The 25,705-nt window shown below is 41.1% G+C and overlaps 2 protein-coding genes and 1 long non-coding RNA gene across 5 annotated transcripts in view; 1 reads left to right on the forward strand and 2 right to left on the reverse strand.

Moving 5' to 3' along the window:
• LOC138753825 (EH domain-containing protein 4-like) overlaps positions 1-2,612 on the reverse strand; it is an 89,049-nt gene extending 86,437 nt beyond the window's left edge. For 2 of the 3 annotated variants that reach the window (XR_011351448.1, XR_011351449.1), the window contains exon 1: positions 1,420-2,612. Coding sequence is in view for 1 of the 3 variants with exons in the window: in XM_069917264.1 (XP_069773365.1) it covers positions 1,420-1,646 (227 nt within the window). In the remaining 2 variants the exon portion in view is untranslated. The remainder of the gene's footprint in view (positions 1-1,419) is intronic. The other variant, XM_069917264.1, reaches the window with a different exon arrangement.
• LOC138753827 (uncharacterized) lies at positions 1,261-16,238 on the forward strand. The gene is made up of 3 exons (XR_011351450.1): positions 1,261-1,504; positions 2,680-2,938; positions 15,761-16,238. It is a non-coding gene; the product is annotated as an uncharacterized lncRNA (long non-coding RNA).
• Positions 16,239-19,254: 3,016 nt separating this feature from the next.
• LOC138752888 (1-phosphatidylinositol 4,5-bisphosphate phosphodiesterase beta-2-like) overlaps positions 19,255-25,705 on the reverse strand; it is a 129,164-nt gene continuing 122,713 nt past the window's right edge. The window contains exon 31 of the mRNA XM_069915499.1: positions 19,255-20,467. Coding sequence (XP_069771600.1) covers positions 20,210-20,467 — 258 coding nt within the window. The 3' untranslated portion in view covers positions 19,255-20,209. The remainder of the gene's footprint in view (positions 20,468-25,705) is intronic.

A 25,705-nucleotide genomic window follows, 5' to 3' on the forward strand; every position in this document is an offset into this window, starting at 1 on the left:
GACACCAAAAACTCCAATTCCTCACTTGTATTGTCAAAGAACTTCAATGGATTAAAGATATCTTCATCAATTTCATTTTAACTTTTAAATTAAAAAAAATAATTTTAAATTGGACATAGAGCAAGGTAACAGGCCCTTCCAATCCACAAGTCTATGGTGCCCAAATACCTCAATTAACCTACAACACCCGTACATTTTGAAGGGTGGGAGGAAACCGGAGCACCCACAGGAAACCCACGCAGACACAGGAAGAACATACAGACAGCGTCGGATTTGAATACAGGCCGCTGGCACTGTAATAGTGTTGCGCTAACCGTGCCACCCTATTCATTATTTTAAAAGCTCAAAATGCAGATTATCAAGCCATGGGAATTTTGTCAGATATAGCCCATTTCAGAGCATTTTGTGTGAGATTTGAATCAAATTTTCTCCATCTGAATGTGATGCCTGACTTAAAACTCATACCAAAGAACGAAGATACTGTACTGAGAGGAAGGTCAACGCCAATAGTAGGTAAATTTAGTTAAATAAATTCTAGTGGGCTACGCCTCATCTATCCACATGATATATCTATCCAACCAATATTTGCATGATTTCTGCAGATGTTTACACCATTAGAAATTCTGAAAAAAATTTTTTGCACATCCTAGTGGACCAGAAGGGGGCTGTTTTGCTGCAGCTTTAATTAAACAGAAATTCTGCAATCCTGTAGGATCTACGGTGACTCCACTTTTGTGGGTTAAGTGCAGGCTGATGACTTCATTGAGGTAGTTGCACACTCTTTCTCAGAAGAGGCAGATGATGCCTAATGGGTAGCTTGTGATGTTGTCTGTTCCTTCTGTTGATCACTATGAAACTCTTTTTGTTCCCGGAGTATCCTTAAGGTTTTCAGTGCTATCCCAAATGCTGCTTCTGTTTTGAGTAGTCATTGCCAGAGATGCTCACAAATTAGTGGGGATATTGTAGTCTTTTAAAGTTTTGAGCACAAGCTTCATTCTTTTTCCATCATTCGCCTACTAATCTCCCTCACAACTTGAAACAGAGTGTAAATTTCAGAAGATTACCAGTATAGAAAAAAACTTTATTTGCAGCATTGAAGCTGCAGAGGCTAAATGAATGACTCCACCCTGACGACCAATGGAACTGTTGGGGTTTTAACAAAACTCCAACAGCTTTACTGGGGTATTTCTTTCTTCACAGGGAAAACATCGTCTGTGACGAAAATTAACAGTGAGGTTGTTACTCGGGGTTTCCCAAACCACCAAGCAAGCGTTGATGAAACACCACCCGACTGGGTAATGAACGGGAAATATAACTATTTTCAACTGCCCTCCTATTTCCCAAATACCTGGGGCCCAGAAGGTTACCGGTGGTGACCAGTTTATCTCACCTTCTCCTGCCCATTGCCCTGGTGATTACCTGATGAAAGTCGTTTTGCCAGTCGAGTACTGTCCAATAAGCAACACCATTGGCTTGTTCTCGAAGTCGGCCTGCTCCAAAGCAGGTGAGTGGAACTGGTGAAACTGATAGTAATCCTCCAGTGGCTGTAGCCTCTTGTAGTACAGGGAGCGCAGCCCGTCCGCCACCGTCTCAAACACCACCGAGTCCTTCCCGCAGGCCTCAGGCCTGGACAGCCAGCTGAACATAGTGCTTGTCCCTGACTCCGGCTCTCCTCGGGGACTCCGGTCGCGCTCCTTCCCTCGGGCTCCGAGGTCCTGCGCCGCTCCGAATTTCACACACCCTGGAGACAGACCTGACCCCCGCCCCTTCTCAGACTCCGGGTCCCGATCTCACTCACTCACTCCGGATTTTTGTCCCTTTCAAACTCCGGGTCCCGATTTCCCTCACTTACAAACTCCAGGTCCCAATCTCTCTCCTTCCCTCACTTCAGGTCCCGAATATCACTCACTAACTCTGGATTCCGAACTCCCTCCCTCACTCATTCCGGCTTCCTCCCCTCTCAGACTCCAGCTCCCAATCTCCCTCACTCACTCCGGGTTCCTCCCCTCTCAGACTCCAGATCTCCCTCACTCACTCCGGTTCCTCCCCTCTCAGACTTCCGATCTCCCTCACTCACTCCGGGTTCCTCCCCTCTCAGACTCCAGATCTCCCTCACTCACTCCGGTTCCTCCCCTCTCAGACTTCCGATCTCCCTCACTCACTCCGGGTTCCTCCCCTCTCAGACTCCAGATCTCCCTCACTCACTCCGGGTTCCTCCCCTCTCAGACTCCAGATCTCCCTCACTCACTCCGGGTTCCTCCCCTCTCAGACTCCAGATCTCCCTCACTCACTCCGGGTTCCTCCCCTCTCAGACTCCAGATCTCCCTCACTCACTCCGGGTTCCTCCCCTCTCAGACTCCAGATCTCCCTCACTCACTCCGGTTCCTCCCCTCTCAGACTTCCGATCTCCCTCACTCACTCCGGGTTCCTCCCCTCTCAGACTCCAGATCTCCCTCACTCACTCCGGTTCCTCCCCTCTCAGACTCCAGATCTCCCTCACTCACTCCGGGTTCTTCCCCTCTCAGACTCCAGCTCCCTCCTTCCCTCCGGGTCCCCCTCGCCACCGCTCTGGGACGAAATGCGCAGCTCGAGCGTCCACCTTCCCGCGCGGCGGACGCGACCGCGTGGCCTGCTGGGAATTGTCGTTCTTCACTGCTCTTCCAAGCGCTCCCGTTCCAGGTGCTTCACAGAAAACAAGGAGTCGAAAGTTAACGTTAACCAGAACGAAGGCTGCTGCCTAATTCACTCCAGCCAAAACTCAGCGACCAGCAGCTGTGGACTATTGCAGAATATGAAATTCCTTGGAGACACAAGACACGGTGAAGATGAGGAAGTGGGGGCAAGGGAATTGGAAGCTGTCAAAACGATGGAGGGAATGCGCAGTGTCCTGGATGTGCAAGGGAAGGGCCAAGACAAGGAGAGGCAGGATTAAGGCAAGGTATGAAGAGAGGGAGTGAAGTAAAAACACAAAGCTGGAGAAACCCAGTAGGTTAAACTGGTAAAACTACAGAACCGACGTTTCAAGCTTGAGCCCTTTTATCGTCCTGTTTGTGGCTAAGAGTTGGGACAGTGTTCCGAGCCCAGAGGACCCCAAAACTCAGCAGCAATAGATACTCACCAAGACAAATTGTTACTTAAACAAAAGTTGCATTTAATTATCTTTAAACATGAAAACAGAGTCACACCTTAACTTATCACTATTGACTTAACTAACCTAACTCCCTTCCAATTCTAAGTGCACATGTATGTAATGTGTAAGTTCAGAAAAGTTCTTTGGTTCACAGTCCAATCTCACTTCTCATTCCTCCAAGTTCACTGGTTGCAGACAATTCTTATCTTCTTTGGCTTGGCTTCGCGGACGAAGATTTATGGAGGGGTAATGTCCACGTCATCTGCAGGCTCATTTGTGGCTGACAAGTCCGATGCGGGACAGGCAGACACGGTTGCAGCGGTTGCAAGGGAAAAGACATTTCTTATAGTGTGCACAGAATTTAACATTTATAAAGTTCACCAGGCTTTGGTGCTTGAAAGGTAAATGGAAGGTTCTTGTCAGTTTTCAGAGAGAGATTTGTTGTTCCAGGACAGCTACAACTGATTTACTTCCATCAGCCACTTCAGTGTCTTGCTGATGAAACTTGCCCCCCCTCAGGGCTCTCCAGATGATAACCTCTTTCTTTCATGTCACCACAGAGTTCCTTTTTGTTTCACATATTACAAGTGAAACATTAGATACCCAGTCCTCGGGAGGAGTCACGTGACGGAGTAATGGCCGGTCAGGGAATTCCAGCCCTCTCCGGAAAAGTTAAAAAAAAACGCACAAAATACAAAGGTACAACAGTAAAAATTAAAACAAAGTAAAAATAAAGGTGAGAAGAAAATGGCAGCGAAGAGAGAAAAGTCGAAAAAAACGGGAAGAAGAGAAGAAGAAGGTGAAGGCCTTACCTGTCCGAGGAGGCCCGCCGCAGAGAGAGAAGCCCGCTCCCTCAGGTCAGTGGAAGTCGAGCTCGGGACTACAAAAATGGCTCGAGCAGCCGAGTAAAAGTGCGCAACCGCGCATGAAAAAAAACACACTGACGGGAGGGGGGTACAGCTGCGGAGTCGATCTCCACAGCTGAGAGAGACACCTGCAACACAGCAACAGGTGCAGAACAGAGAAAATAATGACAACAAGAAAGAAAGGGTAAAAAGAAAACAAGGAAACAACAGATGGTCAACCCAGAGGAAGAAGAAGAAGAAGAACAGAAATAAATGGAAGAAGAGAAAGGCAAGACAATGGATTTTTTTTTAAAGAATATATGGAATCAGTGAAAGAATGGCAATTACAAGAATTTAATGAGATAAAAAGAAGAATTAAGAGTGCAGAAGAAAAAATGAATAAAATAGAAATGGTCATATCAGAGATAGGAAAAAGAGTGGATAATGTGGAAGAATGAGAAATAATCGTAGAAATGGAAGTAGAGGACTTAAAAGAGAAATTAGAAGAATCTAATAAAAAAGTTAAAGAGGCACATGAGCTGTTAGCTCAGAAGATAGATATAATGGAAAACTATAATAGAAGAAATAATATAAAGATAGTGGGCCTAAAGGAAGATGAAGAAGGCAAGAATATGAGAGAATTTATAAAAGATCGGATCCCCAGGGTCCTAGGAAGACCAGAATTACAGGAAGAAATGGAAATAGAGAGGGCACATAGAACATTAGCCTGGAAACCACAACAAAAACCAAGATCCATTTTAGTAAAATTCTTAAGATATACAACAAGAGAAAATATATTGGAGAAAGCAATGAAGAAAATAAGAGAAGACAAAAAGCCACTGGAATACAAGGGTCAAAAAAATTTTTTCTATCCAGACATAAGTTTTGAACTCCTGAAGAAGAGGAAGGAGTTCAATACAGCAGAAACGATCTTATGGAAAAAAGGATATAAATTTATGTTAAAGTACCCAGCGGTACTTAAAATAGTTATTCCCGGGCAACAAAACAGACTATTCTCAGATCCAGAGGAAGCACGAAAATTTGCAGAACAACTACAAAACAAGCAGAGAGATGAAGACATGTAATGAGAGTAAAAATGACCACGAACTATATGTATGTGTGTATATGGGTATATATATATATATATATGTATGATATATATGTGTGTAACCAACAAGGTCGGGTCAGATACAGCAATGAGCTCTCTGAACCCTTCTCCATTAACAATGGCGTGAAGCAAGGCTGTGTTCTCGCACCAACCCTCTTTTCAATCTTCTTCAGCATGATGCTGAACCAAGCCATGAAAGACCCCAACAATGAAGACGCTGTTTACATCCGGTACCGCACGGATGGCAGTCTCTTCAATCTGAGGCGCCTGCAAGCTCACACCAAGACACAAGAGAAACTTGTCCGTGAACTACTCTTTGCAGATGATGCCGCTTTAGTTGCCCATTCAGAGCCAGCTCTTCAGCGCTTGACGTCCTGCTTTGCGGAAACTGCCAAAATGTTTGGCCTGGAAGTCAGCCTGAAGAAAACTGAGGTCCTCCATCAGCCAGCTCCCCACCATGACTACCAGCCCCCCCACATCTCCATCGGGCACACAAAACTCAAAACGGTCAACCAGTTTACCTATCTCGGCTGCACCATTTCATCAGATGCAAGGATCGACAATGAGATAGACAACAGACTCGCCAAGGCAAATAGCGCCTTTGGAAGACTACACAAAAGAGTCTGGAAAAACAACCAACTGAAAAACCTCACAAAGATAAGCGTATACAGAGCCGTTGTCATACCCACACTCCTGTTCGGCTCCGAATCATGGGTCCTCTACCGGCACCACCTACGGCTCCTAGAACGCTTCCACCAGCGTTGTCTCCGCTCCATCCTCAACATCCATTGGAGCGCTCACACCCCTAACGTCGAGGTACTCGAGATGGCAGAGGTCGACAGCATCGAGTCCACGCTGCTGAAGATCCAGCTGCGCTGGATGGGTCACGTCTCCAGAATGGAGGACCATCGCCTTCCCAAGATCGTATTATATGGCGAGCTCTCCACTGGCCACCGTGACAGAGGTGCACCAAAGAAAAGGTACAAGGACTGCCTAAAGAAATCTCTTGGTGTCTGCCACATTGACCACCGCCAGTGGGCTGATAACGCCTCAAACCGTGCATCTTGGCGCCTCACAGTTTGGCGGGCAGCAGCCTCCTTTGAAGAAGACCGCAGAGCCCACCTCACTGACAAAAGGCAAAGGAGGAAAAACCCAACACCCAACCCCAACCAACCAATTTTCCCTTGCAACCGCTGCAATCGTGTCTGCCTGTCCCGCATCGGACTGGTCAGCCACAAACGAGCCTGCAGCTGATGTGGACTTTTTTACCCCCTCCATAAATCTTCGTCCGCGAAGCCAAGCCAAAGAAATATGTGTGTGTGTGTATGTATATATGTGTATACATGAATGTATCCGTATTTAGAGGAAAATATATAGAGTATAGATAAGAATTAATAAGGGAATGAAAGGGAATTAAAAGAGTGACCTTTGTTATATATGAAAATTGAAATCTTTTCCGGGGGGGGCTGGGTGGGGAAGAGTTATGGTCACTGCAAAATCAGTTGACGTTTGCGAGTGAATTCGTAAATCCAAATGGAGAAGGGGAGATGTGGTTGCCCGACAAGGGATAAAGGGCAACTCAGGAGGGGGAGGGGAGAATGGGGTTAAAGAAGTTTTAAATAGGAGAATAAGGAAAATGATGTTTTAGAAATGTTGTCTTATAAAGTGTTCAAAACAAGAAAGCAGAAATGGATAAGAAGGAAAGGTGATGATGGAGAAATGGAAAGGGAAGATAAACAAAGTATGAAATGGCTACGTTGAACTATATGACTTTAATTATTAACGGAATACATAACCAAATCAAAAGGAAGAAACACCTAAATTTACTGAAAAAATAAAAAATTGATATAGCATTTGTGCAAGAAACACATTTAACTGAATTGGAGCACAAGAAATTAAAGAGAGATTGGGTAGGACATGTAACAGCAGCGTCGTATAATTCAAAAGCAAGAGGAGTAGCTATATTAATCAGTAAAAATGTACCAATTAAAATAGAAGAGGAAATAATAGATCCAGCAGGGAGATATGTAATGATAAAATGTCAGATATATTCGGAGTTTTGGAATCTACTCAATGTATATTCACCTAACGAAGAAGATCAAAAGTTTATGCAAGATATTTTTTTGAAGATAGCAGATGCGCAAGGGAACATATTAATAGGAGGGGATTTCAACCTTAATTTGGATTCAAATATGGATAAAACTGGGAAAAAAATTAACAGAAAGAACAAAGTAACCAAATTTATAATTAAATCGATACAAGAAATGCAACTTTTGGATATATGGAGGAAACAACACCCAAAGGAAAAGGAATATTCATATTACTCGGCTAGACATAAAACATACTCAAGAATAGACCTATTTTTGTTATCAGCTCGTATGCAAGATAGAGTAAGAAAAACAGAATATAAAGCTAGAATATTATCGGACCATTCACCCTTGATATTGACAATAGAGTTAGAGGACATCCCTCCAAGAATGTATAGATGGAGATTAAACTCCATGCTACTTAAAAGGCAGGATTTTAGAGAATTAATTGAAAGACAAATTAAAATGTACTTTGAAATAAATACGGAATCAGTGAAAGATAAGTTTATACTATGGGATGCAATGAAAGCGTTCATTAGAGGGCAAATAGTAAGTTATATAACCAAGATGAAGAAGGACTATAATCAGGAAACAGAACAGTTGGAAAGGGAAATAGTAAATATAGAAAAAGAATTAGCAATGAAGGAAGATACAACTAAAAGAAGAGAATTGGCAGATAAAAAAATAAAATATGAAACACTACAAACATATAAGGTGGAGAAGAACATAATGAAGACAAAACAGAAATATTATGAACTAGGGGAAAAAACGCACAAAATTCTAGCATGGCAGCTTAAGACAGAACAAGCTAAGAAAATGGTATTGGCATCAAGGAAAAAAGACAAACAAATCACATATAATCCAATGGAGATCAATGAAAACTTTAGAGAATCTTATGAACAATTATACCAAACTGAAAATGAAGGGAAAGAAGGCAAAATAGATGAATTTTTAACTAAAATTGAACTACCAAAATGACAAATAGAGGAACAAAATAAATTAACAAAACCATTTGGAATAGTAGAAATACAAGAGATAATAAAAAAACTACCAAATAATAAAACACCAGGAGAGGATGGATTCCCAATAGAATTCTATAAAACATTTAAAGATTTATTAATTTCTCCCCTCCTGGAAGTAATCAACCAGATTGACAAAACACAAAGCTTACCAGATTCATGTAAAACAGCAATAATTACAGCAATACCAAAGCAAGGGAAAGATCCACTCGCACCAGCGTCATATAGACCAATATCATTACTTAACACAGATTATAAGATAATAGCTAAATTATTAGCAAACAGATTAGCAGATTATGTACATAAAATGGTAAATCTAGACCAAAGTGGATTTATTAAAAAAAGACGCACAACAGACAATATTTGTAAATTTATTAACTTAATTCATGCAGTAGAAGGGAGTAAAGCGCCAACAGTAGCAGTTGCTTTAGACGCAGAGAAGGCCTTTGACAGAGTAGAATGGAATTATTTATTCAAAGTATTGCAAAAATTCAGTTTACCAGAGAAGTATATTAATTGGATTAAAGCATTATATAAGGGGCCATTGGCGAAAGTGACAGTAAATGGACATATATCAAAGCAATTTAACTTAAGCAGATCAACAAGGCAGGGATGCCCACTATCACCCTTATTGTTCACGTTAGCTATAGAACCACTAGCAGAATTGATAAGAACAGAAAATAATATAAAAGGGATAAAAATAAAAGACAAGGAATATAAAATCAGTTTATTTGCGGATGACGTTATAGTATACTTAACAGAACCAGAACTATCAATAAAAGAATTATATAAGAAATTGAAGGAATATGGAGAAGTGTCGGGTTACAAGATTAACGTAAATAAAAGTGAAGCAATGCCAATGAATAATGCGGATTTCTCAAAATTTAAGAAAGAATCACCATTCAGATGGCAAATGCAAGCAATAAGATACCTAGGTATACAAATAAATAAAAATCTCGGCCATCTATATAAACTTAATTATTATCCACTAATGAAAAAATTACAGGGCGATTTAGAGCATTGGAAAGATTTACCATTAAGACTAATAGGAAGGATAAACTGTATTAAAATGAACATTTTCCCAAGGCTATTATACCTATTTCAGGCATTGCCAATACACTTGACAGAGAAATTCTTCAAGGAGTTAAAGAAAATAATAAGGAAATTTTTATGGAAAGGGGGGAAACCGAGGATAGCACTAGATAAATTAACAGAATGGTATAAACAAGGAGGCTTACAACTGCCAAACTTTAAAAATTATTATAGAGCCGCACAATTAAGATACCTATCAGATTTTTACCAAACAAGGGAAAAGCAGTAGGGAGAGGAGAGGAGAGGAGAGAAAAGGAGAGAGGAGAAGGACAGAAAAGAAAAGAGTCCGGGGCAGGTAAGAAAACTTTTTAAAAAGTCTCTCACCAGGGTCTGCGGGGAGGAGTTGGCGTTGGAGGCGGCCATTGGTCGAGCGAGCGTACAGGAGAGTGTGTAGGGGTTCATTGGTAAAAGGCCAATAAATAAGAGGGACAGCGAGCGGCCCAGCGAGTGAGTGGCCCAGTGAAGGAGTGGGACTTCCAGGCTTTGGCTCATCAGGCTTCGGCGAAAGCAGGCGGAGAGAAAGCTAAGATAGTCTTTATTACTACTTCATTGGGGTAAGGGATGAGTGTTAAGGCTGTGTGTTGTCGGGGGTGCCGGATGTGGGAGGTCCTGGAGTCTTCCAGACTCCCGGATGTCCATATCTGCACTAGGTGTGTCGAGCTGCAGATTGTCAGGGACCGTGTTATGGAACTAGAGCTGCAGCTCGATGACCTCAGGCTGGTTAGGGAAACAGAGGTAGTCATAGACAGGAGTTACAGCCAGGTGGTCACGCCAGGGCCACAGGAGGATGAAAGGTGGGTAACTGTTAGGAGAGGGACAAAAGAACGTAAGGTGCCAGAGAGGAGCCCTGTGAATGTAACCCTCAGCAATAAGTACGCCTCTTTGAGCACTGTTGAGGGGGACATCAAGGTTGGGGGGAGCGACAGTGGCTGTGCCTCCGGCACGAGGTCGGCCCCTGTAGCTCAGAAAGGGAGGGAAAGGAAGAGGAGGGCAATTGTGGTAGGAGACTCCATAGTTAAGAGGACGGATAGGGGATTCTGCGGACGCAGCAAGGAGAACCGAATGGTGGCTTGCCTCCCTGGTGCCAGGGTCCGAGATGTTGCTGCTCGTGTCCCGGATATCCTAAAGTGGGAGGGACAGGAGCCAGAGGTCGTGGTACATGTAGGTACCAATGACATAGGGAGAAATAGAGAGGAGGTCCTAAAAAGTGAGTACAGGCAGTTAGGTAGGGAGTTAAAAAGAAGGACCGCAAAGGGGGTAATCTCTGGATTACTCCCTGTGCCACGTGACAGTGTGAATAGAAATAGAATGAGGTGGAGGATTAACACGTGGCTGAAGGGGTGGAGTAAGGGGCAGGGTTTTAAGTTTCTGGATAACTGGGACCTTTTTTGGGGGAGATGTGACCTGTACAGTAAAGACGGGTTACACTTAAATCCCAGGGGGACCAGAATCCTGGCAGAGGTATTTGCTGGGGCTACTCAGGATCCTTTAAATTAGAATGGTTGGGGGGAGGGAACAAAATAGTACAGAGCAGTAAGGAGAAGGTTAGAATGCAAACAAAGAAAGTTTGTAGTAAGTATTTGAATATGGATGGGCAGGTGATAGAGAAGGGAAATGCTCTGGAAGAAGATGAAGGGCAATTGGCAGGAAAAGTAAATAATGTTGTTATTAAAGATGAAGGAAAACAGGGATTAAAAATTGGGAAATCTCTGAAATTCATATATTTTAATGCCAGGAGTATTGTAAAAAAGGTGGATGAGCTGAAGGTGTGCATTGATACTTGGAAGTATGATGTGGTAGCGATTAGTGAGACATGGTTGCAGGAGGGATGTGATTGGCAGCTGAATATCCCTGGGTTTCGTTGTTTTAGGTATGATAGAGTCGGAGGGGCAAGAGGAGGTGGGGTTGCATTGCTTGTCAGGGAAAATATTACAGCGGTGCCTAGGAAGGATAGATTAGTGGGCACATCCACGGAGTCTATTTGGGTGGAACTGAGGAGTAGGAAAGGAGAGGTTACACTTGTAGGGGTGTATTATAGACCACCCGGAGGGGACCGAGACCTAGAGGAGCAAATCTGTAGGGAGATAGTAGATATTTGTGATAAGCACAGGGTTGTAATTATGGAAGATTTTAATTTTCCACATATAGATTGGGAAACACATTCTGTGAAAGGACTGGATGGGTTAGAGTTTGTGAAATGTGTCCAAGATAGTTTTTTACAACAATATGTAGAGGTGCCAACCAGAGAAGGAGCAGTGTTAGATCTACTGTTGGCAAATGGGATGGGTCAAGTGACGGAGGTTAGTGTTGGCGAGCACTTCGGGTCCAATGATCATAATGCCATCAGCTTCAATGTCATTATAGAAAGAGAGAAGTCAGGGCCAAGGGTTGAGGTTTTTGATTGGGGAAAAGCTAGATTTGAGGAGATGCGAAAGGACTTGCAGGGTGTGGATTGGGACAATTTGTTTTATGGGCAGGATGTAGTAGAGAGATGGAAGTCTTTTAAAGATCAGATTTTGAGAGTGCAAAAGCTTTATGTTCCTGTTAGGTTAAAAGGAGGGGCAAAAGGTTTGAGAGAGCCGTGATTTTCAAGGAATATTGGAAACTTGGTTCGAAGAAAAAGGGAGGCGTACATTAGATATAAGAAGCATGGAGTTAAGGGGATGTTTGAAAGATACATTGAATGTAAGAGGAATCTTAAGAGAGGAATTAGGAAAGCTAAAAGAAGGTACGAGGAAACTATGGCAAGCAGGGTGAAAGCTAATCCAAAAGAGTTCTACAAATATGTTAATGGTAAAAGGAAATCTAGAGACAAAATTGGTCCCTTAGAGAATCAGAGCAGAAAACTGTGTGTGGAGCCTAGAGAAATGGGGGAGATATTGAACAGTTTCTTTTCTTCAGTATTCACTAAGGAGAAGGATATTGGGAGATGTGAGATAAAAAAAGCAAATTGGGTAAATATGGGGAATATAGAGATTACAAAAGATATAGTTTTAGGGCTTTTGAAGAATATAAAGGTGGATAAGTCTCCGGGACCAGACGGGATCTTCCCCAGGACACTGAGAGAAGTGAAGGAGGAAATAGCAGAGGCTCTGGCGGTAATTTTCCAAATGTCATTAGATATGGGGATAGTGCCGGAGGATTGGTGCATTGCGCATGTGGATCCGTTATTTAAAAAGGGTTCAAGGAGGAAGCCTGGCAACTATCGGCCTGTAAGTTTGACGTCTGTGGTAGGTAAATTAATGGAGAAAATTCTTAGAGATAGTACTTATAAACATCTGGATAGACAGGGTCTGATCAGGAGCACTCAACATGGATTTGTGGGAGGAAGGTCATGTTTGACCAATCTGATTGAATTTTTTGAAGAGGTGACTAGGAATGTGGATGAGGGTAGCGCAGTGGATGTTGTCTATATGGACTTCAGTAAGGCCTTCGATAAGGTACCACATGGAAGGTTAGTTAAGAAGGTGCAGTCTTTAGGTATAAATTTTGAGATAGTCAAATGGATTGAACATTGGCTGAAAGGGAGAGGCCAGAGAGTGGTAGTGGATAATTGTCTGTCAGGTTGGAGGCCGGTGACCAATGGTGTGCCTCAAGGATTTGTATTGGGCCCATTGTTGTTCGTTATATGATCTAGATGATGGGGTGGTAAATTGGATTAGTAAATATGCAGACGATACTAAGATAGGTGGAATAGTGGATAATGAAGAAGGTTTTCAAGGATTGCAGAGGGATTTGGGCTGCTTAGAAAAGTGGGCTGAAAAATGGCAGATGGAATTTAATGCAGATAAGTGTGAGGTGCTTCATTTTGGTAAGAAGAATCAGAACAGGACCTACGTGGTAAATGGGAGAGCATTGATGAATACAGAAGAGCAGAAAGATTTAGGAGTAACGGTACATCGTTCCCTGAAGGTAGAAACTCACATGAATAGGGTGGTGAAGAAGGCTTTTAGTATGCTGGCCTTTATCAATCATTGCATGGAATATAGGAGTTGGGAGGTGATGTTGAGACTGTATAAGACGTTGGTGCGGCCTAATTTGGAGTTCTGTGTGCAGTTCTGGTCACCTAATTATAGGAAGGATATAAACAGATTGGAGAGAGTGCAGAGAAAGTTTACCAGAATGTTACCTGGGTTTAAGCATCTAGAGTATAGGGAGAGATTGGACAGATTAGGTCTTTATTCTTTGGAGCGTAGAAGGTTGAGAGGGGATTTGATAGAAGTATTTAAGATTATGAAAGGGATAGACAGAGTGGATGTGGATAGACTATTTCCATTAAGAGGAGGAAAGAGTAAAACTAGAGGACATGAGTTAAGAATTAAGGGGCAGAGGTTTAGAGGTAACATGAGGGGGAACTTCTTTACTCAGAGAGTGGTAGACGTGTGGAATGAGCTTCCGGGAGAAATAGTGGCGGCGGAGTCAATTGTATTATTTAAGAAAAGGTTAGACAGGTATATGGGTGAGAAGAAGATGGAGGGTTATGGGCATTGTGCAGGGAGGTGGGACTAGAGAGGGGTGTTTGGTTCGATGCGGACTAGAAGGGCCTAATGGCCTGTTTCCGTGCTGTAAATTGTTATGTTATGTTATGTTAAAAGCCAGATTGGACTAGATTAGAACTAGATAAAATAGGGGAAAAGATACCTGAACACATATTATATAAATGGGATGAAAAATTGGTACAACGTAGGAGTTCTCCAGTATTACATCATCTGCTCAATATTTGGAAGAAGATTCATGTAGAAAGGAATTAAACAAATTACCAATTACCAAAACTAATAATGACGCAAAATCAGTTACTCCCTTTTACAATAGATAACCTTTCCTTTAGAGAATGGGAGAAAAAAGGGATCAAAAGAATAGAAAATTGTTTTTCAGGAAATAGATTATTATCCTTTGAACAAATGAAAGATAAATATAATATAACTCAAGATACAGTGTTGGCATATTACCAATTGAGATCCTACTTGAAGGACAAATTAGGAAGCAGTCTGAGGTTACCAGAGGGAAGTAATTTTGAATATGTGATTACAGATACAATGATAATCAAAAGATTTATAACAAATATGTATATTAAACTGCAAGAAAAGGAGAATGAGGAAACAAATGGTAAAACTAAACAAAAATGGGAACAAGATTTAAATATAAATATAAAAAAGGAAACATGGGAGAAGTTATGCTCTGGAACGATGAGAAATACAATAAATACGAGGTTATGTTTGATACAATATAACTGGATACACAGGCTATACATTACACCTCAAAAGTTAAATAAATGGGACCCAACAGTATCTGACAGATGTTTTCGTTGTAAAAAAGAAATGGGAACAACAATTCATGCAATCTGGACAAGTGAGAAAGTGAAAAAATTTTGGGAAGATTTAATCCAGATATTAAATAAAATTACAGAAAACAATATACCAAAAAACCCTGAGATCTTCCTCCTAAGTAACTTAAAAAACAAAGAATTTGCACTTGATTTGGATGGTGCACAAAAAAGATTTGTTAAGATAGCTCTAGCCGTAGCAAAAAAATGTATTATGTCAACCTGGAAATTGGAAGATAATTTGAGAATACAACAATGGTATATAGAAATGAATAAATGTATTCCATTAGAAAAAATAACATATAGTTTAAGAAATAATATTGAAATATTTGAACAAATATGGGAGCCATACATGAAACACAATAGAGAAATCCTACCGGGGACATTTACCACCTAAATTAATGAGAGGAGAAGGAAATGAAAAGAATTGACTCAGTGGAACTTCTTGTTTATTTTTATTGAATGACAACATTGTTTGACTGGTTTAATGTATCTTAGATTTTGTACTTTAAATGAATCGGGGGGGGGGGTAGGGAGGGTGGGATGGGAGGAGGTGGGGGGAGAAAATGACACTGTATATATTTGAAAAGGAATATGTATGTATCTTGGTCAATGTGGTTTATGGTGTGAAAAATAAAAAATTAAAAAAAAAAGATAGCCAGTCCTCCCCTCTCGCATGAATCACAAGGGCTTTGACCAGGCTGAACTAAGAACTCACAACCCATCTTCCAAATGGGGCTTTCCACAAGCTTGTCAGCTTGTCTTGTTCTAGTCCCAGCTCCTGTTCCTAGCTGTAACACTGTAGAAGTGATCTCCATCTCTCTCTCTCTCTCTCTGTCTGTCTGAGTGAGAGCCTATTTGACTCTCTCTGCTTGCAAAACCACATGACCCTCTTAGAATAGCAAGTTCCCTTCCAGACAATATGTGGCTCCGATAAGCTCTATCATCTGTTGCCTTTTTGGAAACAACAATCCATTAGTGAAGTCCCTTGGGCACTCGCCAAATCTTCTGCAAAGACTGTTGGCCCCAACATGTCTAGCATGGGCAGAGCTCCTGTATTTTAAATAAGATCTGTTTTAAAGTGTTTGTATGTGACTTACACTAACACTTTCCCCAATTTATCTCCCAAAAACACATCTGTATTCTGTCTCAACAGGCAATATGGGGTTGTGGAATTATCACGTTGGATATGTGGAGGGGAGATCACCTGATGTGATCAGAACTGTGATGGTGTGAGATAAGGTGGCCTGATGATCACTGGTGAAATCATGCCCAAGCTTCTTGACACCTCACTCTGTCAAATGTTTGGTGCCAGTAGTGCCCTTTGAGTTGGCCAGAGCAAAGGTTCCAGCAGGCAGTCTCAAGTTTGCTCTTCACATATTCCAGCTGACAAATAGCCAATATAGTCTGCTTCTCTTGGTGATCCATTGGTTCCAAGTGAAAAATAAATCTTCTAAGTCTATGAAGGTGGAAGGTGTTTCGTCTCTGATGTTGCTTATGGTATTTTATCCAGCATTCACTAATGTAAAGGGCCAGTATGTCCAAGTACATGTTAGGGCCAGTATTTTGTATGTCTTGACACTTGTACAATTCACCTTCTGTGATGGAGGACTTAACATTTGCACTAATCTGGCCAAATGACTGTGTCCTGAGCAGAGGTTGACATCGGGTGACTTGTTTGTACCCTTTGATTTTGAAAGGTCAGTGTGGATGAAATCAGTGCCCATAAGTTTGAGAGAAGAGAACATTTCCACTTACAATGTCTTCACTTTCATATATTACAATGGAGGAGAGGGGGAATGGAGGAGAGGGGGAATGGAACATTAAAATAAATGTTTGTATCTTACATGATCCAAGGAAATTAAATTTTCAAGATTCCTTTATTGTCATGTACATAAATAAACAAAATGTATTAAATTTTGCTTGCCATAAGGCACACTGAAGCACTTTCAGTCTGGTGCACCCACCTATAAAAGCAAAAGACACAGTGTCAATGGATTAATCTCCTGCAATCCTATAATCTCTGCAGCTTCATGGCCTCCAGTCCATGGTAAACACTTTTGAATCTCCAATATGATTGGAAAGCTGTTTACACTCAAGGGAGCTCTGCTCCCCATCAGCCATTCACCAATCCTGGACTCGATGCGTGCTTCTCAGCTTGGTCTCTGAGCCCCTTGCTGGTACACAGCTGTGCTCATCTTCCTTGTCGGGTACATTTTTGGCTTCTTCTCAGTGGGTGAAGAGGGTGAGTATACCTCAGCTCTGGTGCCCTGCTCCAGTTTGCTGATCTCCAGGAGCACACCTCTTGTGATCTGGGTTGCCTCGATCTCTGTGGGTTCACCAAAAATAATGAAGTCTGCCCCTTCTAAAGGTAGTTTAAAACCTGTATGGTACCATTGGCATAAAAGCCTACAGAGGAGCACTGTGTATGTTTGTGTCTCTCTGCTAAATCCACACCAATGGCAGTACTGCTGTTACACCCTCTGCACCAGATGATAACATATTTTTGAATTGTAGTTGCTGGCACATTTTAGGAAAAAAAGTTGTCAATTTTATAAACAGCAAGATCCTTCAAACAATCTGTAATAATGTCCATATAATCATTTTTTTAATAATGTGGATGGCGTGAAGCAAGGCTGTGTTCTCGCACCAACCCTCTTTTCAATCTTCTTCAGCATGATGCTGAACCAAGCCATGAAAGACCTCAACAATGAAGACGCTGTTTACATCCGGTACCGCACGGATGGCAGTCTCTTCAATCTGAGGCGCCTGCAAGCTCACACCAAGACACAAGAGAAACTTGTCCGTGAACTACTCTTTGCAGACGATGCCGCTTTAGTTGCCCATTCAGAGCCAGCTCTTCAGCGCTTGACGTCCTGCTTTGCGGAAACTGCCAAAATATTTGGCCTGGAAGTCAGCCTGAAGAAAACTGAGGTCCTCCATCAGCCAGCTCCCCACCAATGACTACCAGCCCCCCCACATCTCCATTGGGCACACAAAACTCAAAACGGTCAACCAGTTTACCTATCTCGGCTGCACCATTTCATCAGATGCAAGGATCGACAATGAGATAGACAACAGACTCGCCAAGGCAAATAGCGCCTTTGGAAGACTACACAAAAGAGTCTGGAAAAACAACCAACTGAAAAACCTCACAAAGATAAGCGTATACAGAGCCGTTGTCATACCCACACTCCTGTTCGGCTCCAAATCATGGGTCCTCTACCGGCATCACCTACGGCTCCTAGAACGCCTCCACCAGCGTTGTCTCCGCTCCATCTTCAACATCCATTGGAGCACTTTCATCCCTAACGTCGAAGTACTCGAGATGGCAGAGGTTGACAGCATCGAGTCCACGCTGCTGAAGATCCAGCTGCGCTGGGTGGGTCACGTCTCCAGAATGGAGGACCATCGCCTTCCCAAGATCGTGTTATATGGCGAGCTCTCCATTGGCCACCGTGACAGAGGTGCACCAAAGAAAAGGTACAAGGACTGCCTAAAGAAATCTCTTGGTGCCTGCCACATTGACCACCGCCAGTGGGCTGATATCGCCTCAAACCGTGCATCTTGGCGCCTCACAGTTTGTCGGGCAGCAACCTCCTTTGAAGAAGACCGCAGAGCCCACCTCACTGACAAAAGGCAAAGGAGGAAAAACCTAACACCCAACCCCAACCAACCAATTTTCCCCTGCAGCCGCTGCAACCGTGTCTGCCTGTCCTGCATCGGACTTGTCAGCCACAAACGAGCCTGCAGCTGACGTGGACTTTTTACCCCCTCCATAAATCTTCGTCCGCGAAGCCAAGCCAAAGAAGATTGGCTTTAATACCTTGAATAATTTGGCTCATCTTCAAAGCATCTTTTAAATTCATCTGTGATGGCATGCAGGATTTTAGTTTAATGTTTAATCCACAGACCATCTTGTGTCAACCCAAATTATAGCACTGATTTTAATAAATTTTACCACACCCATTTGAGGTGAGAGCACTCTTCCACTTAGCCAGAGTTAAGTTATAAGCACATCTTCTGTAGTTTGTATTCCTCACTAGATCACCTCTCTCACAGGTCCACTGAGGTGATTTTACTGATATGTTGCCAAGTTTTTAGTCCCTCTTGTTAGCCATTCAAACTACTGTTTTACAATTCCTCTTCCTTAATGGTGTTGAATGTCAAGAAAATTACCACTAGTTTTACTTAAGTAGCTGATTCATGCTTCTGGAAAAAAGCAACTTCATTCCCACCATCTTAACTAGGTCAGTGATGGCCAAAGGAGAGCTTCCAACATCATTCAGAATGACAAAATGACCTTTACAAACTATCTTTTTCACCCACATTAATACATGCTTGGGATTCATTAATTTTGGAGCAACACCTGCTCCTCATGACTGTAATCTGAATACCATCTTCCCCCTAAAACTCCCCACCCCCATGCCCACAACTACCCATATTCTGAGCCAAGTAATTTGGTTGTGCCAAACCCCAAATATCATGTTGAAAGTTCTGAGTTCACATCCAATTGGCCCACTTGGAGCTTCAGTGTTTAATAAACTAAACATTTTTGCAAACATGCATCAGAATAGTAGCACTTTTATTGTCAAAAGCACCTACAAATATGATCTCATTAATTCATACATTTCATAAGTCACTGTTTTTACAGAGCCACATAAAACTAATTTGGAATTAAGTGCTTATTTGATATTAAAGGTCAGAAGTGCTATGATATCCACAACCCAGCATCTATGTGCAGTCCATCGATCCTAGTGAAACATGTTTGTTTAGCAGAGTTATCTGTCTGCAGAAATGAGCATCATAGTCCTAGTCCTACATTATCCTCAGTGGACATTAAACATGCTGCTTTTGGTAACCAGTCAAAAATCTTTTACTGATAATGTCTGAAAAAAATTCTCTTTGATCTAAAAATTCATTCTAAACATCCATTCAGTAAATGGAATTATGTTCCCATTCTAAGACACAAAGAAAATTGCTTGATGATGAAACAAAAAAGACTGTGTGCATCTGGTTTTATAGTATTTCAGAATTTTGCAGCATTTGGCCCTGTCACCTCATGTCTTCTTTCCAAATGAGCACATCCCCATGATCTAATTTCTCTGCCTTTTCCCATTCGGCCCATCATTCTTCATGACAGATATAACAGAAGTCATTGCCAAATATTCTAATTTAATAAATGTTAAAATCTATTGCAATGTGAATAATGTAATAAAGTTGTGTTCTTACTAATTTGTGCAACGTTGCAAAATCCCAGGATTAAAGGGTAAAGGAGAACAAAGCCCTCTTGACATTGTTATTGACCAAATACAGAGAAGAGCATGCTAAAGAGCTATGCAAATATGGCAAAGGGAATGTTATGAAGTAGATGGAATTAGATTGCGATTCTCCAAGCCCAGCCTTAAGGTGCACTGATCTCTACCTGGATATATGCACTGGAACAAAACGAGAGAATGCCACCTCTTGAAGACTACCACACAAGGACAATGAACTTTACATCAGTAAAATACACTGAAAAAAGCTGGTTTGCTGATCTCTCTGCCAGTCAATCAACTATTGGCTCTGCAGAATGACCAAATATTACTAGTGGTTCATTATTAAATTATAACAAAGTGGTATAACCTTCTGGTTCATCCTTAGGCTGTTGAGTTGCCCCAAGAACCGGGTCCTCCTTCATCACATCAGTCAGTTTTTGTGGTGATTCATATGCCTTTGATTCTCCCAGGTCTTTCCCTTCACACAACAATGTCTCCAGTTCTAGGCTTAACTTGGTGTTTAGGATGGACTTGATCAGCTCCGATACATCATGTGGCAAGGCCTTCATTTTGACCTCATACTCATTCTGGGCCTTCAGCTGGTACTATATACCATGGAGACCAAGAGAAACAGGAAAATGATTTTGAAATAGGACCTTAAATTTAGGTATACAGTACTCTAACAGGCCCTTTCGGTCTACGAGCCCATGTCACTCAATTAACCAACAACCCCTGGTACATTTTGAAGGGAGGGAGGAAACCAGAGCACCCGGGGAAAACATGCAGACACAGGAAAAATGTACAAACTCCTTACAAACAGTGCGGGATTCAAATCCCTGTCCCTATTGCTGGCACTGTAACAGCATTGCACTAACTGCTATGCTAACTGTGATGACCTTCTCCATAAGATAATGAGATGTTGGAGCAGAATTAGGCCATTCAGCCCATCGAGTACTCTGCATTTGAATCATGGCTGGTATTTTTCCTCTCAGCCCCTTTCTGCCTTCTCCACATCACCTCTGACACTCTTACCATTCAATAACCTACTAATCTCTGCTTTAAATCTACCCAATGACTTGACCTCCACAGCTATTTGTTTCAATGATTTCCACAGTTTCACTGTCTTCTGAATGAAGAAATTTCTCCTCATCTCTGTTCCAGAGGGATGTCCTTTTATTCTGAGGCTGTGCCTTCTGGTCAGAGACTCATCCGCTACTGGAACATCTTTCTCCATGCCCACTCTATCTAGCCCTTTCAATATTCAGTATGTTTCAGTGAGACACTCCCTCCCTTCATCTTTCTAAACTCCCAAGAGTACAGACCCAGAACCATCAAACATTGCTCGTACATTAACCCTCATCCCTGGGATCATTCTCATAAACTTCCTCTGGATCCTCTTCAAAGCCAGCACATCCTTGGGGCCCATCTTCTGGGCCAAAATTGCTTACAATACTCCACATGTGATCTGGCCAATGCCTTATAAAACATCAGCGTTACTTTCTTGCTTTTATATTCTAGTTCTCTCGAAATGAAGGCTAACATTGAATTTGCCTTCCCGATTACCACCTCAACCTGAAGTTTACCTGTAGGGAATCTGCTCGGACTCCCAAGTCTCTTTGGACCTCCACTTTCTGAATATTCTCTCCATTTAGAAAATAATCTAGGCCTTTATTCCTTTTACTAATGTGCATGACCATACAATTCCCTGTGCAGTATTTCATCTGTCACTTATTTGCCTTTTCAAACCTGTGCAAGTCCCTCTGCAAACTCCCTGCTTCCTCAATATGACCTGCCCCTCCACCTAACTTTGTATTATCCACAAACTTGGACACAAAGCCATCAATTCCATCATCCAAATTATTTACATACAACATGAAAAGCAGTGGACTCATTGCTGACGCCTGCAGGACTGGAAGCCAGCCAGAAAAGGCCTCCTTTATTCCCTCTCTTTGTCTTCGGCCAGTCAGTCAATCTTCTATCCATGCTACGACCTTTCCCGTTATACCATTGGCTCATATGTTGCTTAGCAGCATCATGTGTGGCATCTTGTAAAAAGCCTTCTGAAAATCCAAGTAAACAACATCTACTGGCTCTCATTTTTCTATCTGGCTTGTTACATCCTCAAGGAACTCCCAATAGATTTATTAGACAAGATCTCCCCTGAAAGAAACCATGTTGACTTCAGACTATATGACTATGTTTTCAAGTACCTGAAACATTATCTTTAAATTGTTTTTTTTTGGGTGTGCAGCACAGTAACAAGCCCTTCCAGCCCATTAGCCTATGCCCCACAAATATACCAATTAACCTCAATCCCCATATATTTTTGAAGGGTTAGAAGAAATCAGAGAACCCGAAGAAACCCACACAAAAACAGGGAGAACGTAGAAAGTCCTTACAGACAGTGCTGGAATCGAATCCGGGTGGCTGGCGCTGAAATAGCTTTGTACTAACCACTACATGAACCATGCCTCCCTAATAATGGACTCTAAAATCTTGCCCACCACTGAAGTCAGGGTAACAGGCCTATAATTTTCTGTCTTTTGTCTCCCTCAAAGAGTGAAGTAACATTTGTGATTTTCCAGTCCTCTGCTGAAGCTGTTCTTGAAAGATCACTACTTAATGTGTTCACAATTTCTTCAACTCCCTCTTTCAAAACCATGGGGTGCAGACCATCTGGTCCAAGTGACTTATCCACCCTCAGCCCCCTTCAGCTTCCTAAGCATCTTCTCCTTAGTAATAGTAACTGCACTCTCTTCTGCCCCCTGATTCTCCCATGAATGGCCCCTGTTGATTACAGATAGGGTGAAACATTAATTATGCCTCATATCTTCTGGAATTAGTAATGAAATTGCACAGCAACTCATTTGTTTACAGAGTTACTCAATATATTTTACGTATTGTGGTTTACTTTGAAAAGAAGCATTCACAAAGCAATAATGGTTGTCCAAATCCAGCAGAGGAAAAGGAGAGATGATCTGTCAATTAAACTTACTTCACCATTCATTTAAGCCTGTCTGATTTATAACTTCACTTATTTTCTTGGTTCCATATCCTAAAGTTTGCTTAACAAAATCTATCTGCATTAAAGAGTCCATAATTACAAACCTAATTAATTTTTGAGGGGAGAGAATTAAAAATTTCCTCTAAACATTATTGTAAGAAGCATTATTCTTCCATGGCCTAGCTTTAAGATACTACAGAAGAAGTAGCTTCTCTGTCTTGCCTATAAAATATTTCATCTTTAATTCCTCATATTCAATCTTTGAATCTTAGTGGTCAAATTTCCTCCCTTTGAATAATGTTGCCCTGGACAATTGGCTCTGCTTTCTTCAAGGGGAATGCACTATTGTTGAGGTTGCCACCTGTCAGATGAGACATTAAACCAAGCCCTTGTCAACCTCCTCATGGATGCATGGATACTTTATGTCCTCTTCAAATTGTAATTTCTTCTTATTTTGTATTATTAGCAATTTTAGAAACTATTTCTTTGGTCAACTTCATCCAAATCATTTACAGAAATTCGAAAATATTTTTATTCTTTCTTTTCTTGACTGGCACCTCCTCACTACAAAAGGGATAGATGGGGCAGTATTTGTCAGGTGTATCCAAGAAGTATTTCTCACACATTGTATTGACCATCTGACTAGAGGAGAGGCCATACTGTATCTCATACCTGGTCAGATGTCAGACCTCTCAATGGGGGAGCATTTTGGTGAAAGTGACCACAACTTGCTGAGCTTTAGGAAAGCTATGGACAAGGATAAGAGCATACAAAATAGTAATGTTATCAATTGGCAAAGAGCTAATTATGATAAGATGAGGCAGAACTAGAGCAGTGGTTCTCAACCTTTATCCTTTTTATTCTGCATAACCGTGGTTTTCAAACTTTTTCTGAAGTGGTATGTGAGTGGAAAGAGAAAGGATTATTTTCTTAGGTTCTTTTTGACTTTTGACCAATTGAAAGATGAGTATAATATAGCAAATAATACCTTTTTTTCTTATTATCTGCTTAAATCATATTTAAAAAGAAAGTTCGGGGTGAATTTTAGACTACCAGATCAAAGTCAATTTGAATGTTTAATAATGGATACGTTTATCAAAATATTTATTACTAATATGTATATAAAATTGGAAGAGAACATGCAGAAAAAGGATTTATTTAAATCTAAATTGAAATGGGAAAGAGATTTAAATATACAAATTCAAGAAGCATGGTCAAAATTATGTCATGAAAATGTAACTAATACCATTAATGTTAGATACCAAATGGTATAATTTAATTTTTTACATCATTTATATTATACTCCATACAAATTGCATGGAATTAATTCCAATTGTTCTGAAAAATGTTTTAGATGTAATAAAGAAGTAGAAACTTTTCTACAGACAGTTTGGCAATGTGAAAAAATAGGAAAATTTTGGGAAGATACAAGTATTTTATTGGGATGAGTTATGAAGGTGGATGTTTTGAAAGATTCCAAAATATTTTTATTAGGAGATATTTTTGATTTAAAATTAGAAACTTATCAGAAGAAGTTTTTAAGTGTACAATAGCAAAGAAATGTATAGCTGTAACGTGGAAATTAGACAATAATGTTGGGTTGAATAAATGGCAAATGGAACTACTAAATTGTATATAATAAATTATAATTTATGGAATCAACCAGAAAAATTCCATAAGATTTGGAAACCTTATATGGATTTTATTGCTAAGACTTCATTTACTGCGTCCACCATTCCTGCTTCAACTCACCTTAGTTAATTCAAGGTTCCAGTCACAATGTAAATTTAAATTTAATTAATCAAGAGTTTATATGATTATCAGCCAGGCTTTTATTTATTTTCTTCTATCTTTCCTACTTTTTTGGGGAGGGGAGGAAATATGAAATTATGTATTCCTTTTGCATCATTTTTTATTCATTTTTATGATATACATAAATAGTATACTTGTATTGATGCAAATGAAAAATAAAATTTACAGAAAAAAACTTTTAATTGTACCTAATTGACTTGTTATGTGCATGGTTTCATAACTCCAGGAAATGGCCCAATGATAATTTTTCTCAAGCAAAATATTTCAATAACTATTGGGTCTAGAGCAGGGATTCTCAACCTTCTTTTCCCATTCATATACCACCTTAAGCAATCCCTTACTAATCGCAGAGCACTTATGGCATAGGGATTACTTTGAGTTGTTTGTGACTAGAAAGGAAAAAGGTTGAGAACCACTGAACTAGAGAATAAATTGGGAATAGATATTGTCAGGGAAAAGCACTGTAGAAATGTGGAGGATGTTTCAGGACCACTTGTGGTGTTCAAGATAGGGTTTATCCTACTGAGACAGGGAAAATATGGTAGGATAAAAGAACAATGATTGACAATACATATGAGGCAGCTAGTTATGAGGAAGAGGAAGGCATGCATAAGATAAAAGACAGGAAGGGCTTGTGAGAATTATATGGTAGCTAGGAAGGAACTCAAGAAAGGACCTAGGAGAGCTCGAAGGGGGCATGAGAAGGCCTTGGCAAGTAGGATTAAGGAAGCTCTATGTGCATACAGGAAGAACATGGCAGGATTCTTAACTGTGTGGAAGAACAGAGGTACCTTTGAATCCAAATCTATATATTAGAGTGTAAGAAATAGGAGCAGGAGTCAGCCATCTGGCCCGTCAAGCCTGCTCCGCCATTCAATATGATCGTGGCTGATCTGATCATTGACTCAACTCCACCTACCTGCCTTTTCCAATATCCCTTAATTCCTACTCATATGTAAAAATCTATCTAACAGAACCTTAAATATGTTTAATGAAGTAGCGTCAACCACTCCCCTGGGCGGAAAAT

This window comes from Narcine bancroftii, chromosome 2 (assembly GCF_036971445.1).
Source record: "Narcine bancroftii isolate sNarBan1 chromosome 2, sNarBan1.hap1, whole genome shotgun sequence".
Lineage (NCBI taxonomy): Eukaryota > Metazoa > Chordata > Chondrichthyes > Torpediniformes > Narcinidae > Narcine > Narcine bancroftii.